The sequence below is a fragment of the Morone saxatilis genome, unplaced genomic scaffold (genome assembly GCF_004916995.1).
Source record: "Morone saxatilis isolate NCDOM2014 unplaced genomic scaffold, NCSU_SB_2.0 Contig10, whole genome shotgun sequence".
NCBI classification, from domain to species: domain Eukaryota; kingdom Metazoa; phylum Chordata; class Actinopteri; family Moronidae; genus Morone; species Morone saxatilis.
Window position 1 is genome coordinate 15,181,851 of NW_023339652.1, and position 16,864 is coordinate 15,198,714.

The following is a 16,864-nucleotide window of genomic DNA, read 5'->3' on the forward strand; positions in this document are numbered from 1 at the left end:
CACTAAAACAGAAGTACAGGTACACATTAGAGCACATACGAGCACACACACCTACACACACACACACCTACCTACACACACACACACACACACAGGAAGAGTGATTTCCCCCGTCGTCTGATCTGGTTCATGTCTTCCTGGAGAGGCACCAGAGATAAAAGAGAAAGAGTAAGAGAGAGAGAAGGAGAGAGAGAGAGAGAGAGAGAGAGTGAATCGATTCTCGATGCTCCAGTTTCTTCCAGTTTCCTCCCACACCAACCTCAGCCACCTGTCAGAGCCGAGGTTGTTATTCCATAAAAGCTACAGCGCATGTGAAGCAAAATCAGTCACTAATTATTTCAAAGCCATTTTTGTATCAAGGATCATAAAGTTATTTTAACATTGGTATAACTTGTACATATGAATGAATTTGGTGAACTGATCACATAATGGTTTTTTCTATGCTGAAATTAAATCTTGGGGACAGACATTCAAAATGTCTGATGTTATGCCATAAAACATGGGGAGTGGTTTTTACCAAAATGCATGATGTCTATACTTTAGACCTAAAAAACATGTTAAATGCATTTCCATCTCTCATAAAATGTTTGCAAACGCTTTGTGGTTTCGTTTGTTTTTCAATGTTAAACTGCTAGCTTGCAGTCTTCTACACTGCCTTTGTTATACTACTGCCAAGAGGCCAAGTGAGGCTGATATGTCCATCAGTAAACTCTGTAAATCCCTCAGAGTTGAGGCAGAGAAGCTACAGGACATCAACTAGAAAATAACTAGAACAACTTTCCTCCAAAGCTGAAAAAGCACTTTTTACATACAAAAACCTGAAGGGGTTGGTCCTGACCCCTGAGCAGCAACATTGTAACATTATATATGACAGAAACCAAGGAAAAGCATAATAGTCCCCCTTTAACTACAAACTTAATGTATTGAACTCAGTAACTGCAAGAAGTATGTGTAAAATGAGTGATTTGGATTCATCTTCAGCAGATTATTCCCTGTTTAGGGAACTTTTTATAAAATTTTCTGTATGTATTATGTATTTTTTATTTTATTTTGACAATCATACACACTTACTAGGCTTGTTTCTGCCAAATTCAGTATTTTCTCTGTCACTGGTGCTAAATCATCTATTAGACAATTTATTTAACAATTTACTTTACATTAGCTTTTTTCCACATAAGTTAAATAAATGTATGTATATATGTGTACTGTGTATATTTTAAGTTTTCTTACACATCTTAAAGAACCAGTGATACTAGAATTCAGACTATCTATTCAGGATTCATCCTGACAAAAAAAAAAACACTTCCCATGGCTGAACCCAAATGATCATATTTAAAGACATTAACTAGCACAGAATATTTATCATCAGTGATTTCTGTGAAAAATGGACCTTCCAAACTAAAGTTAAAATCTCTTAAAAGAATTCATCTTATTCAGTGTTTTTTTTTATTTAAATATCGAATGCGGTTTGCACAACCCATGGTTCAATGGAAGCCATTTCTAATCCAGCCATGTAATTTAATCAATGGAAAATAAAGCTGCTCGTCTTCATTATTCAGAAAATCTGATTCCTTGAAGATATATGATTTTTTTATGTTCAGTTGGCACGACACATAGAAAGATAAACACAAACAAAAAGGATGCTAAAGAGAAACAGGGAACAGAAGACGATTCTGCAACCCATTCACATGTCACTCTTCCTCAATAGACCTCCATACAGTTCATAAGCGCGCTAAAAAGCTTACATTCAGTGGAGTAACAGGGTATACACAGAGGCCTTAAAGCTGCGAGGAATGAGGAGGCTTATCTGTATAATCCATTCAGACCCTCAACATCCTGTACATCAGCACATACACAGCAGTTTACAGCCACAACACACAGTGACATGAAAGAGACTTATTGTTCATACAGTTCACTCAGACCCACTCATACTTCTCTGCTGAAGTAGTGCTGGAAAAGAGAGGAACAGGATGAAGAGATGAATGGAAACTGACGGGAAGAAAGAGGGGAATTGTGAGAGAAAGAGGAGGCAAATTTGGGAAGAAGCAGGCGCAGGGGGAGGGGAGAGGAGAGGATGCGAATGCTCACTGTGTCGGGGTTGAGACGTGTGGTGTTGCCCCATCTTGTGGTCAACATCCATTATCACAGTAGCCATTTTAAATGAGTTTCAAATTGGATCTGACTCGGTCAGAATAATGTATGGAAAGATGGAAGATATGAGAGAAGGGGGTAAATTACTGGAAATGTGAAGTGCAGTTAGTTAGTCAGCAGTAAGTCTGATTTATAAAAGAGAAAATACAAAAAACTGTATTTATAGTGCATAACTTTAATTGTCTGATATGATTCCATAGAAAAGCCGTTCCAGTTATTCCATTTGCAGAATCAATGATTGAATGTTTTTACAATTTACAGTCACAAATTATTACATAATGTTATTTATGAAAGAAGAAATGAAGGTTTTCCATCACATCCAAAAAATACTGATTTTCAAACTGCTGAGGCATATTGAAGCTTTTATCGCCGACTGGAAAGTAACTCAAAATGTAACAAAAAAATCCACAACCTGTGGTGGCCAATTCCTTGAAACTCCATTATTACCTTAGGTTTATGATGTCTCTTGCCTCAGTCTCGTACACTTGTCCAAATTCATTTCAACAAAAACTTGAGAGAGAGATGTGCAAATTATGAACTTGTTGCTGTCAGTCAAACTGGCTTGTATGGGTGTTTACTTTGTTTGAAAATATGACCTGGCATAAAAACAGTTTAAGAGATAATAAGATCACATAGATAGTTTAAAATCCAGCTATTGTAAACAGAATAATCTTACTTTTTAAATGGTGCAAATTAAATATTCCAAATCATAAGGCAGCAGACAAAATCCAGTATATGTTCCACTATCCTATAAGAGGCGACTGGTTAGCACTGACCAGCATGTGCTAAATGTCACCGACAGGCCACGGTAGCATTCCAAAGCCACATACAGCATGTAGTTATAAATTAGCATAATTCAATTTGATTTTAATACATATTTTTGGAATGAAGTTTTTCAATACATCTGAGACATATTCCTTAACAATCAGTGCAAATGATACGATTGTTAATAATATAAATAATAAACTCTTGAACACTTCATTAGTAATACATTATGTTCTATCTGTGACCAAAAGGATGCAACTAATTCAATAATTCCTTGCATATTATTCAGTAAAAACTGAAAAAATATTTCACAGGCTGATCCTTTAACAGCTCCTCTTGGAGTGGAGGACAGTGTTGCACGACTTCAGTGAGAATTCAATAACCAGTGTGACATGTACCACGTTTTAAAATTAAACAATGTGAAGGAAATGTGTTTGCTCAGCAGGAAATGACTTTGAATAAGACAGCTAGAAACAGGAAGGACTTAGACTTTGTAAAAAGGATGAAAATAGAGGGTGTAAAGATCCATTTCCTTACTCTAGTTTCTACTCTTTTTGGTTCCATATTTAACCAAAATCTACTGTTTTGGGTCAGATAGAGAAAAACTTGAAATGTGTAGAAATGAAAGGTAATTCTGACATACGCTAGTGATGATTTAGGAAAAAAACATTTGACTTCGGTGTGGATGTTTGACTTGGTCGAAGCTGTGTAATGAGAGCACTCACTCCTGTTGGACTGATTTTCTGCTCACCATAGACTATGGTTAATTACATTTAGCACTTGGGAACTTTGGCATCTTGGTGCAAGTCTGCACACATAGGTTATAATCCTCCTTATTTTTATTCACTTATGCATTTTCTCTTCTTCAGTCACTCCTGCAGACTGTATGCAGTTTGCTTTTAGCGTTCCAGTCTTCCACTCTCGTTATTCTCCATAAAAACATCTTTATATTTGAGATAAAATACAAAATCTGTGTTTGCAGATAAAATGTAAATAATTTCAAGCAATCATTTTTATAGCTACCCAGACTTTTCTGTTGGAACCCTCTTGTAAGACTCTTATTTACATTGACTAAAAAACAGAAATATGAAGTAAAAAACGTAATCTTTCCTAATTCATACAGAGTCCTAAGTGGACCGTTTCTCCACACCCTGCTTGATCCCCAGCACCAGATGAACAAACCAGTTGATCTGAACCATCCAGCCTTTCTCTCTGCAGATCTCTATCTGGTCCAGCAGGTGGCGCTGCGCCTCGTCCTCGCTGCGGCCGACAGTCAGTGCCTCACGGATATACTCGATATCCTCCTTACTAGTCAGCTGGGGCATGCCTGTTAATGGCCACAAATAAGAGTCTCACTTTTCAGACAGAAATATGAGCCTCCATCAGTTCTGTCTATCATTCATTATCTGATCGTCTGTCTCCTTTAAAACTACTGAAGATAAAAGCATAAAAGCTGCACTGAATGACAGCCAGCTAGTTTTAAATAACTAACTAAAAGGAGATTTTAAAATACAACTCTTTTCCTATTAAAAGAAATAATGGTAACAAGTCGTACCGGTCATCAGCATCATGGAGAAGAGGATGATGAGCAGGTTGGTGTGGTGCCGAAGGGCGAGGTAAGCCTTCACACACACTTCCTGAGACAGAAATAAAGGATCAATAAATAAATAAATGATGCAGATCACATAAATACTGTACATACAGACAAATGCACAGATATTTTAGATTTGAGCTGATGTAACACATCCTCCCTAAAATCTAACTTGGTTGCTAGCTGATTCCTGCAATGTATGCTGAGTGCATTCACATGACAAAATGTCATTTTCTGCACCTGGAATTTCTGGAAGTGGGGGCTGCTCTTCTTTCCTGATGTTCCCATGACGTACAGGAAGTCTGGTGTGAGCACGAAGGGAACCCACTCCTTACTGATTCCCATGAAACTCTTATAATTCCCCAGGATGTGGCCGAAGTCGATGTGGAAGAGATTCCCTGCAGAAAACCAAAGATTCGGTTTCAGTTTCTCCTTGACATTTATTAATACTTAATATTTTACAGATACTCAGGGGCAAGCTTTTTATAATTAATCAGAGCTAAAAAATGATGACTTTTGTGCAAATGGTACAGGCTGCAATATTTATTTTTTAAGTCATCTATACACAGTGAGAAGAAAATTCTAATAAAAGACGTCATTACCAGATTCAGTGATCATGATGTTGTCATTGTGGCGATCTCCAATACCCAGGACGTAAGTAGCCACACAGTAGCCACCGCAGGAGTACAGGAACCTCTCCACAGCCTGCTGGAACTACAGAGAGAGAGAGAGAGAGAAAACACACAATACAACAATTCTAGATAATTCTAGATAATTATTGAAACTGCCATTGGTTTTTGTTTTGAAATGTCAGATTCACTGAGTGGATTCCTCGTTGTTTCAGGAGAGCTACAGCGTGGTTCAGAATAAGTTGGATGCTGTGGAACTGGAAAATCTCAGCTGTGCAGACGCGTGAAATTGAACAACAGTGAACATTAAATTGCCCTCCTCCATTAAATCTTTTACTGTAGATGTAAAAATTAATGTTCTGTGATGCACTAGACAAAAATGATACTAAAGCACGGTGTGGAGTCTTTTCCTTTTGAATCAAAGCTAAAAGAGGATGCAGAGCAGGATCATTTAACAAAAAGAAGATAGGGACTCTCGGGGTGCAGGTGTCGTGGCTAAAAGTAGTGCGTGTCTGCGCCTGAGGGTTACTTCCTTCCTGACTGCTAGACTGCGACTTCCTGTAACGTCTGACAAACAGAGCAGCTGCTGGAGACAAAACACTGAATCCATAACATTTCAGCTCTAAGAGATAGGTTTACTTCTTACTGAGAGGATAACAGAGGAATGTTCAACTGGTTGGATGGGTGCGCTGGAGAAGTGAGAAGTGAGAAGTGAGGTGTTTCTGTTCCTGCTTTAAGAATCTTGATATAGTCCATATAATAATTATTTGCATGCTTAATCTGATGCGTACCTTGTCCTCACTGACACACTTGTCCCGGAGCCACTGATAAAGGATTTCATCTTTAAAAGCTCCGGTGCTTCCTACAACACTCTGCTGGATGTTAGCGATGGTGGTGGCGTCCTTCACAATCTCAATCATACCTGCAATGCAACAGTAAAGACAAACGGAGGGGGTAACTACCACAGAACGGCTGATTTTCCATATCGGTCCGGTTGAATAACTGACCTATTCTGTTTCCGGTGGAGATGCAGCCGTATGGTAACAGACAGAGGTCCAGTGATTCTGTCTCCCAGATTGACTCCATGATCAGCAGAATCTGAAGGGACATGAGAGGAAACCAATTAAAAAGAATCTTTCTTCAGTCATTTGCTACCTGAAAACAGAAACAAGAAGGGCCACTCCAATCTACCTCAATTATGAGCTCTACAAAAAAAAAACTCATCAGACTGCATCCAGAAGACGACTTCAATCAAGACGACATCCAGAGACGTTAAAACTTGTATTTTAAAAGTACTTATCAGGTCACATGCACGCGTACCGACCGCGCACCGACCTCTAATGTCACAGACTTTTGCTGCCGCTTACACCTGCAAGGATGAGCATGTCCTGTCGAGGTCATATCCGCCGTCTTTTAATGATAATTGCCAATGGCTCTTTTGGACAGATGTGGTGGGGCTGGCCCCTTTACCTATAACTGCAGCAACAGCGCTTCTTCTTAGACGCCATCACTCTTAACTGGCAACGACTGAGCGTATCACAAACAGTATTTATCTCAGTGACATTAATGTTCACAGCCACATTTCATTTCTTGTTTTAATTTCACTTGCAAACACTGCACTATTTATAAATTGGTTCTATTTTATAACTCTCTTATGCAGGCAGCTAGAAGAATAAGGTATGTATGATGTCTACCACTGCAGTGTATGTGTGTGTGTGTGTGTGTGTGTGTGTGTGTGTTGTTTGTGATGTGTGTGATGTTTGTCCTCTCACCATCTCAGGTGCTCCAGCTCCTGGAGTCCCAGGATCTACATGAAGGACGTCGGTCAAATACTCAACTTTGGGCCAACTGTCACGACAGCTACCAGGCTTTTCGACGGCACACCTGAAAACACCACTGACACAACACACTATACACCACACACAGCACACACCACTAACACACACATTAACCAAACACACACACACAACCACACTACCCACAACACACACACACACAGCGTTAGTTTTCACTGCTTGAGATTAAAACAATATTTAAGATATATCTTTAAACCACAGTAGATTAAAACAGTATACACTACACTAAACTGTCTACTAAAATGTCAGTTTTCGTTACTTCTTAAATGGTCTTTCTTTCATTGCTATATTTTAAGGCAGGACCTCATGCATACCAGATATAGAGTTTAATAAAGTCTACATCCCAATAATTCAAAAGATAGTACTGTCTGAGATTGAGTAGCTGCAGCAGTAGTAGTGAACATTAGCACGTGTAACAGACGCTGTAGTGGATAATGTCGGACTGAATCTTTGATTGTTCTGAAGTGCTCAGTTAAGTGTACACTATATTAAGTTAATTTCCCGCTTTGCCTTGCAGTCAGACAGCCCTTTCTGATGAGAAACTGAAGCGTTTATATGGATCTATGCTCTCTACAAAGCAACCAGACTTCATTGTTAAAGAGAATGATTTTACCTTGCAGTTTCTGGTCCGCCACTGCCCTAATGGGTTAGTTTGTTTGTGTAAATTCGGAACAAAGCTAACGTTAGTTGTTAGTGGATCGATGCAGCAGTAGACCAGCAACTCCTGTGTGCTGCGCGGTAAAATTACAGTTTTTGTCAAAGTAGTCTGGTGGCTTTGGAGAAAGCAATATAAACACAACAATGTAAACACTTTCCTGTTGGAAAGGCTTCTCCAATACCTCCGTCTACTGCTACTATATACACTGATGGATAAGTACCTCATAAAGTATAACCCCACTTCAATAAATCTAAACAGACCAATTAAATGTTCAGTCTCATTAGGAAATCTGAATGTTAAAGTAAATACACAAAGCTAACAGAACCCATTTTATCCATAGAACTGAATATTGCATGCAGAGCTGCAGGATGGACTGAATGTGTAATTTCTCCTCCTCACCTTGTGCAGTGACGTCATACTTGTCAGCAGACATGGCCTTGATCTCACGGGTGACTTTCTGCAGAGCCTCAGTCATCTCCACCTGGAGAGCATGGTGTCACTTACTCAGAGATATAGCTGACTCTCTATAGTCTAAAATTTAGCTGGCTGTCAGCCATCAGTCACCATCTAATTAGGAATTTGTTGTGATAAGACAAGGCAAGACTGAAGCGTTTTACACCTCAGTGATTCTGAATCTACACCCACCATTTTATCTTGGATACATGACCTACTGCTCACCTGTTTCCTGAAGTCCTGCAGCATGTCCTCACCACAGCCTCTCAGGTAGGCCTCCAGCAGGACAGCATACCTCTGCTGGTAATGCATGGACTGAGCGATCTCGCTGCGCAGGAACCAGAAGAGAAAATGACCTATACGCTTACTCTGTGTGGGAGAATAAAAAAAAAAGAGGAAAGACTGACTGGACTGCTGGAGAGACCGTAACACTGTATGATTATTGTAACATTAATCCATGTAAATGTTCAAATTAAACAACATTGTCAGACAGTGTGAGAAACAGATACAGATGTTGGTACCGCGTACCCTCAGAGCTCTCTTCAGCAGGAACCTGACCAGGGCGCTGTCATGGTAAGGCTCAAACTTGACCGCCTGCAGGAGACATACACAAGTACACACAAGCAATGTAGCTTAAATAACAGGATTTTCAGGTTTCAGTATACACGCATTCATTCATACACATGAAAACATTTTTTTTTCTATTTCTGTTATGTGAAACCCCTTTGTACACAATCCAAACCACAAGGTGGAAATCTGAAAATAAACTGGGTTTCCTTTAAAAGCTGTAACAATGGGACTACATTTGGCTTTCTGTAAATTCTGATTTAAAGTGCATTCTGAGGAGTTGTGACCAAGCAGTGGTGTGTTAAGGCGTTGGGGGACAAAATCTAGAAAAAGAATAAAAACCTGACAACTAAGGAGAAAAGAAAACTATTGAGAAAATGTATCACCAGAATGTTTTTTCTCTCTCTATTGTATGTCAGAATGAATAAGAAATACCATGAGTGTGCTAAAATATCTACACTATTATCAGTGTCTTTAAATTCATTTTGTTCTGTGTTTGCCTGTACATTGTTTAGTTGAAACAAACAGACCATTAAAATGACACCTGTACAGCCTGTTCTTAGTCAGTGTAAAACCTTTGCCTTTTTGGATCTCAATCAGCATTATTTCTCTGTGTGTACAGTTTTTAGCATTTCATATAAACATATCAGAATGTGTATTGGAAACAAACCCGCCACAAGTTCACTGGATACAGAGACAACAGTATCTGTGAAGGTAGGAGTCATTTTCCTATCAGACCAAAGAGCCCTTTGTTGGCCTCGGCTGATCATTTATATTACTCATGCAAAGTAGACTACAGTGTCACTATGGAAACCCATCCGAGGACAAACACGCAGTGTGTATCTGCTGAGCCGCCTCTTTTCATGAGCTTGTGAGATGAGTGCACGTCCAGTGAGTTACTGGAAGAAGCACTGTTCTGTAAGCCAGCCAGCCTGGTCCAGTATGCAACCTCTACACTGTAATGTAGAGACTCGAAGCCACCAGCGCACAAACACTGAGAATGGACAGTGAAGTAGGAGACATCTTGTGTCCAACAGGAATATTTGCATATTCATAAATTCTTCCTTTTTATGATGCAGAAAAAGAACGTATAAAAACAAATAGAAAAGAATGGAAAATACACACCTGTACAAGCTGCAGGAGGTACCTGAGCACATCATCATCTCCCAGAGTCTCCAATTTCCTGACAGCCATTGAGCGAACCTGAGCGTCTGAGTAGTGACAGTCCAGCAGCTGCATGGCCAGACCAACGTCCAGACCACTGAACAGGGACAACATGATGACAGGTGATGGGACATTCAACCTACTGAGGACAGATATATGTGGCGGCAGTGTGAAAGCCCTTTTACCTGCTGTCCCACGCACTGCTGCGCTCCAACAGACGGTGTGTTGCTAAAACATCTTCCTGTTTCCCCCACCTGACTGAGCCCAGAAGCTTTGGGTAGGCCCTGAAGACAAGGAATTGGGGACAAATTTTAATAAGAGCATAATGATGTAACACTCTGTTGTACATTTTCTTTGGAATAAAATAAGTACCTGGGGTCGCGCATACACTCATGCCTGAAGTGCCAGAGCAACTCTTTGTCCTCAGGACTGAGGGGATGCAGGGGGTCTGTAGCCACGATAGCCGCAAACTGCTTCTTTAGGTGGTTCGGCATCTCCCTCTGACCTCGCTCCCCACCCTCGGCCTCCTCGCCCCCAGCCCCGATGTCCCGGCCCACGTCGCGACTCTTGGGCAGCACCACGGGGTAGCAATACTTGTCCAGTAAAATGGCGATGGCCATGGTGGAGGCCTTGTCCGGGTTGGTGGCTGAGGTGAGCTTGTCGGCGTTGATGCTGCTGCTGCTCTCATCGCTCTTCTCCGGCATTTTCCACATGTGGAGGATGAACTCGCCCTGGCGGAGCAGGGAGCGGTGGTCGATCAGCAGCAGGTTGACGTAGTACAAAAGGCGGCTCTTGGTCTTTCCTGAAAGATGGACAGACAGACAGATGTGGGCCATGCTCTAACAACTGTCAACATGATGAAGTAGGCAAATGTTATTAGACTTTACCATCATGGCTGCCTGTTCCTGCTGTATTATCCTGGTAGGTAGAGCCTCCCTTGGAGTTTGGCGTCTGGGGCTGCTTCCCACAAACCACCTAGTTGGGACAAATAGGGCAGAGCATTAATACTATTATTCTGTCAAAAAAAAAATATATTTGGAGACTGACAACAATGATCACAGATTAAACGTTTACCTGGAGGTTGAGGCGGGCTCCTTTAGGCAGATCCTTGATCTTAATGTTAAACTCCAGCCAGCAGTTCCACAGCACTTCTTCATTGAAGGATTTAGAGGACGTCCTCTCCTGAGGGAGTAAGGGCAGGTTTAAACTCTGCTATCTCGGTTGTCCAAAACCTGCTATTTACGCATTTTTTCGGGAAAAAAAGTGCTTCCTGAAATTGTTGGTTAAAAAAACAACATCCAGCTAACAATAATTTTAAATGTATGGTTGCCATTTTTTGAGCAATATCTATTTTATGTATTTAAATACTCTCTTTATAGTGTTTTTCATTGTTAGTGGCGGAGTCCGCCAGTATCCTGCGGTATACAAAAACCTTCACACACAAAAGACTCACAGGAAATGGTGCAGCATGTGACACAGTGTTAGTTTTATCTCACTGATTTTAGCCTCACTGTTCACTCTTACAGACGTAGCAAAGAAATCACATCAAAAGCATTCAACTGGGCTTTTATTGTGAAGCTGTCAAAGAAAATGCAATGTATTTGTTACTGGGGTTAGAGCAGTGTAATGTAACAAGAAACAGCCACATTGAGCTACTAGCTTTTGTGTGCTTGGACTACCGTACCTGGGCTAAAAGCTGCTGGCCGTGGAAGATGCTGGCCTCTATGAAGACAATGAACTCTGGGATTTTGGGGAGGGATGGGATGTCGATACCCAGCACCTTCACTCTGAACTTCCTGTTACAGTCCCACATGGAGATAGTGAATACCCGCTCATGGTCCTTCTCATCAATGGTCAACTGCTCATGGGTACCTGACAAAGAGAGGTTAGGAAGAGAATTATTACCACTAAAAGACAGACAGTACCAGGTTGATGAATTGGACTTGATGCATCGTTAAATACACACACAAACACTTCTGTTAATTTACCTGCGACTCCTGTGCAGTCATCTACCTGTGCCCAGTCCTCCTTCTGGACCAGATCCAGCTCGGGATCAGGTGGGGACTCCAGAACCAGGTGGATTTCCTCTCCGTTCTTCAGACACTGACGGATCCAGTTGAAGTTCTGCAGTGGTTTATCCCCGTACAAGTACTCCTCCCTGTGTGAACACAAAATATGAATGAAACTACCCTCTATGATACAATCCAGTGAATCACTCTTCTACTCTCAATGCAAACTTGATCACTTTGACTCCATGTATAAGTAGCGATGGAAGGATTGATGTGTTTTAGTCTCTGACATACCTTCCACACACACGCATCACAAAGTCTTCCTCACACATGTTTTCAGGAATGCCCAACAAAGCTCTCTTATTGGCTGTCTTTGTGAAAAAACTTGCCAACACCTAAACAAGACAGATAACTGTTAGAAAGTGGAACAGTAACAGAACAGAAAGTCGTACACATCAATGCTGTTCAACTACCTGTGCTGGCGGGTCATCGATGGACACCTTGATGGTCTGACTGGCCGTGCCGATGTGGATCACTACCAGGATGTTACCGTTGCCGACCTGAAAGGAGGAACGAAGGAATGAAAGGATTGTTTATGCCAAAGATTTCATTCTATATAAGCGGTAACAGCAGGGAATATCTCTTGGCGCCACTGAAATCATTCACATAATAAAATCAATCAACGTATAGACACCTTGCTGAGCAGGTGCTCAGGTAGCAGCTTGCGGGTCACCCAGGGGTCCATGGAGTAGAGCTTTGGGTCGCGGTCGGACAGCTCGATGCGCCGCGGCGTCAGCAGCTTCCTGCGGGTGAACTCCAGCTCGTCGTCGTGCACGTTACTGACATCCGTCACGTCGTAGCCGATCAGGTAGTTGAGGTAGCGCTGGTACTGCAGGGACTCGTCCGAAGGCTGCGGGCGGGGAACCATCTGGATCCGGCCTACATCTTTCTTCAGGGCTTTTAAAACACAACAGGGGAGTTTGACATAATCAGAATGTGATAACTTGTTGATTCTGACTCCACATTGTGTCACCGGTCGGTACCTCTCCAGTAGCGAATGCAGTCCAGCGTCTGAAAGACCTGGTGCTTGTCGTAGATCTCACACACGTTGCCTTTCTTCTGGTAGAGCAGGATGCAGTGGTCGGGTGAGAGCCGCTGGTAGAAGTCAGGACAGAGGTTCAAAGTCACCGCCTTCAGCCACACCTGAGCTTTCACCTGGGAGACAAGAAATATCAATATAATGCATGTTCAAAGCCACAGCGAGGGCCATTTTAACAGCATCAGTACGTCAGGTGACCTGCTCCACCGTCCAGTTTCCAGCCACCTCCAGCTGCAGAGTGTCGGGGCTGTTTCCGCCCCGCGCCGTGGTGGGCAGGACGAACTCCACAGCGATCTGATCCATGGAGCCGGAAGAAGACGAGGTGATGGCCTTCTTTCGTCTCCTCCTCCGGTTCTCTTCTCGTAGGACTCGGGGCTCTTCGTCGCTCACCTGGATCTGCTTCCCGTCCATCGCCTAGCTTGAGGGGGACGAAAGACGCACAGGAACAGAAAGACAGAATACTCCGATGCTGTCATTGTGTATATATCTCATAGTCCTTTGGAGGCAGGATCATCAAAGGAGAGACAGTAATGCAAATAAATCACAGATAAACTGATATATTGATAGAGGCAGATATTTGGAATACCACTTATATGTATATCAGGAAACACTGATCTATGACTTCTGATGTTTCATTCTTTATAACCTTCAGTCACAAGGTAGCTTTAAAATAGATTTAAGGTAAATGTAAGACTTTTTAAGACCTATTTAAGACTATTATGAATGCAACTTAAGAACAAGTAATGTTAACTTTATTAATCTAATCCACTTTTAAGTTCTTTTAAAATCATTTAAGACATTTTAAGGCCTAAAATTATTATAGGCCTTAAATAATTGGATTTAAGGCTTTTAAGGACCCTGTTGACACCTTGCACTGCAGAATTACAATTTGAGCAAATGAAGCGAGGCAGAAACTCCTAGTGCGCCCACTGTGAAAGCCTCCTGAGATTCATTCATCAAGACAATGCATTAAAGGCGCAAGTGATAAAAATAAGTGAGTGAAGTAATTTACGATTCTATTAAAAGGTTCTGTTTCCTGTTTCCGACAGCACTTGTCAAATGCAATAGTAGAATCACACAGTGTGAAAAAGGCTAGTGTGTTACAACTGTGATTTATGTTTATTTATGTCATTTTAAGACTTCCGTTTACAGCTGTTCGACTCGCAGATAACCTTCAAAATGTCAGAAAACAATACAAAAGGCCAGTTGACCAAAAGATGTTGAGTTTAATACAATATGTTACACAGAAAAGCAGAAAATCCTCACATTCTGAGACACTGGAACCAAAGAATGATTGTCATTTTTTGCTTAAAAATTACTCCGATAATTATTCATTTTTTTTTACATTTTTTAATATTAATTTATATCAATCATCTTGTTGATCAATCCATTGTTGGATTGGAATTGTTTCAGCTGTAAACTGCAGCTAGCAGTGACGGTGATAAAGATGTGGACTGTGTAGGAATTATAAGTTGTTATAGAATTTTAAGAAATTTTGAATTTGTCATTTTACTACAATATGAAGAAGAAGCCAAACAGTTGTTTTGTTGACTGAGACTGTCCACTTCTATTGGACCTCCTGACCAATGCAGAGCAATAGTCTCTTATTCTTTTTGTCTAAAACAAAGATGGCAACCCAATAAAAGTAATTTTACAGGACTAAAGTGTAGGAAAATGTCTCATTTCACTTCTACAACAAATTCTAAAAATAAATTAAATAAAAAAATTACTTCAAAGGGGTTTTATTGGCATGGTAAACAACATTGCCAAAGCAAGTGTAAAATATATAAATTCGTAAGAAAATAATAATAATAATAATAATAATAATAATACCTATAATAATACCTATAATAGTAATAATAATAATTATACCTATAATAATAACAATAAAATACAATAACTTGAAATAAAGTAGAAAAATAAATGATATTAATTACATAAGAATGATAATAATGCACTCATGATGATGACTGTGACAGACTGCAGTGACTGAGGTCACAGGATCAACTGGCTGGAGTTTCCCTTCTGCTTCTTTCACATCAGCAGAGGAAGTTTTGAAAAGCAGGAAGCAAAAACTCGACCCAGCATGGATGAAACAGTGTCTGCACACAGAAAGGCAGTCTGCCGCTGTTACCACTGCGTTACAACCGTTACTTATGTGTGTTTCCGCAGTTAAATCGGACAATGACAACCCAGCGAGCACTGAATCAAACTTTAACAAGCAGACATAGCGGAACTGGGTTAGTCTGCGGTGAATGTAACGGTACTACAGCTGCCATAATAATCGGAACAGATGCGTCAATTCTTGTCAAACAAGCACATAAAGTTTTTTTTTTGTGACTCACCAATGAACGCAGACGGCAGCGAAACCCGGAGCTTTGGGCGAAAGTTTCGGCATTTATGCTACATGAAGAGACCAAAGGCTATAGCGAAAAATAGTTTTTAAACTGCAGACAAAGTCCGCATTAAGGAAATGCTTCGCTTCTACCCGGGAAGGATGTCAAGCTCACCGGCTAACTTCAACCAGAACAAAAGCAAGACTTCCGGTTTTCTCTTCAAAGTAAACCATGTACCGCGGCTCTAAAAACGTTTTTTTAAGAAGAGTAGACAGATATAGAAACATTAAATTTTTCTGGGTCGTCAAATGGACTTCAATGTATTTTCAAATGTATGTAACAGAAGATGTTGATGTTTATTCATTAGTTTTTATTTTATTATTTATTATTTATTTCGAAAGTATAAACCGGACGTTGTTATGTAATCATATCTAACTTCACGTCCTGTCGTGGTGTAATTCCTCGCAGTGGCCACTGGAGGGCAGTGAACACTCATGATTCTACATATTATAACATAACTTTCTAAGACGTTGGCAAGCTCCACAACAGAGAACTGTTATTTAAACACCATACTGGTGTTACTCTTTATATTTGAAATAATCACACGAATAATGTTTTGTTCATACTGATATAAAGATATAAAGTCTCTGATGTGGCACTTTGGACCATCTTTAGTTCACTCAGCCCTGTTTACTTAAACCCTTACAGATATCAAAGATTTAAGATTTGATTTGTCAGGTGTGCTTAATTGTTTCTGGGATTATCTCAAAGTCTAAGGACACTGAGACTTGTTGACACTTTCACTTTCACTGTTTGACATAATAGTTTTATTTAGCAAATCAATAGAATAGCAAACATAATAGTATGCTATTTAAATATGCCTACTTGCTGGCGTACTTGTATCGATGTTATATTTACATGTCAAACTGTAATCACACTTGTAATAACTTGGAATTTTGCCCCTTTGTATTTAAATCTGAATTTACTCAAAGTTACTCATCACGCAAATACATATTTGCTTTGTTTTTACTATTGCAGAACTATACTTTTATTTCTTGAGTACTTGTTGTTATAAAGTAACATTAGCCCTGAGTAGTTTTTGGCTACACCGCCTCTGACTAACCTCTGACTCACCATTTCTTACGTGCAGCTGTGAAACATCTACAATTACAGAGTGAAGAGTGTACTTAGGGATATTAAGGGTTTTATACAAGGGGTACAAACATGTGTCTGACACTGTCTGTGACCAGGTTACTTTGCTGAAATAACCTGTTGGTCTAGTTGTGCTGGATATATGACAACTGAGCTTAAGGCTATTTGTATGCTGCTGATCAACAACATTCATACTTAGAACTGTCCATGTTTTCAAACCTACATGACCTCATGTTTATAAGATAAAATAAGATAAGATAAGATAAGATAAGATAATATGTATTCCTAAATATATTCCTTTATTTATCACACAATGGGGAAATTCCAATGTTACAGCAGCAAAGTGGATAGAGACAAAACAGTATAAAAACAGTAAGAGTAGGGAAATACTATAATATAATATAAACACTATATGTACAAGAGAAAAAACAGTA

At 40.2% G+C, this 16,864-nt stretch overlaps 1 protein-coding gene across 1 annotated transcript; it reads right to left on the reverse strand.

Moving 5' to 3' along the window:
* Positions 1 to 2,310: 2,310 nt before the first annotated feature.
* pik3cg (phosphatidylinositol-4,5-bisphosphate 3-kinase, catalytic subunit gamma) lies at positions 2,311 to 15,457 on the reverse strand. The gene is made up of 23 exons (XM_035681049.1): positions 15,288 to 15,457; positions 13,141 to 13,360; positions 12,887 to 13,058; positions 12,538 to 12,800; positions 12,317 to 12,403; positions 12,138 to 12,238; positions 11,823 to 11,992; positions 11,519 to 11,706; positions 10,909 to 11,016; positions 10,722 to 10,809; positions 10,207 to 10,636; positions 10,020 to 10,118; positions 9,796 to 9,931; positions 8,632 to 8,697; positions 8,329 to 8,472; positions 7,971 to 8,131; positions 6,909 to 7,020; positions 6,144 to 6,270; positions 5,928 to 6,058; positions 5,110 to 5,221; positions 4,748 to 4,905; positions 4,472 to 4,553; positions 2,311 to 4,243 (listed from the first exon to the last, which is right to left on the reverse strand). The coding sequence occupies exons 2-23, from the start codon at positions 13,351 to 13,353 to the stop codon at positions 4,044 to 4,046; spliced, it is 3,348 nt and encodes a 1,115-aa protein (XP_035536942.1). The 5' UTR covers positions 13,354 to 13,360; positions 15,288 to 15,457; the 3' UTR covers positions 2,311 to 4,043.
* Positions 15,458 to 16,864: the final 1,407 nt, after the last annotated feature.

Bases quoted from the DNA above. Each gene is read 5' to 3' on its own strand.
- pik3cg (XM_035681049.1), bottom strand. From the start codon at position 13,353: ATGGACGGGAAGCAGATCCAGGTGAGCGACGAAGAGCCCCGAGTCCTA. The intron at 11,993-12,137 runs GTATGTCAGAGA...GTGTTCACACAG, and splicing joins GTGATGCGTGTGTGTGGAAG to GGAGGAGTACTTGTACGGGG. The intron at 11,017-11,518 runs GTACGGTAGTCC...TTACTCCCTCAG, and splicing joins GCCAGCAGCTTTTAGCCCAG to GAGAGGACGTCCTCTAAATC.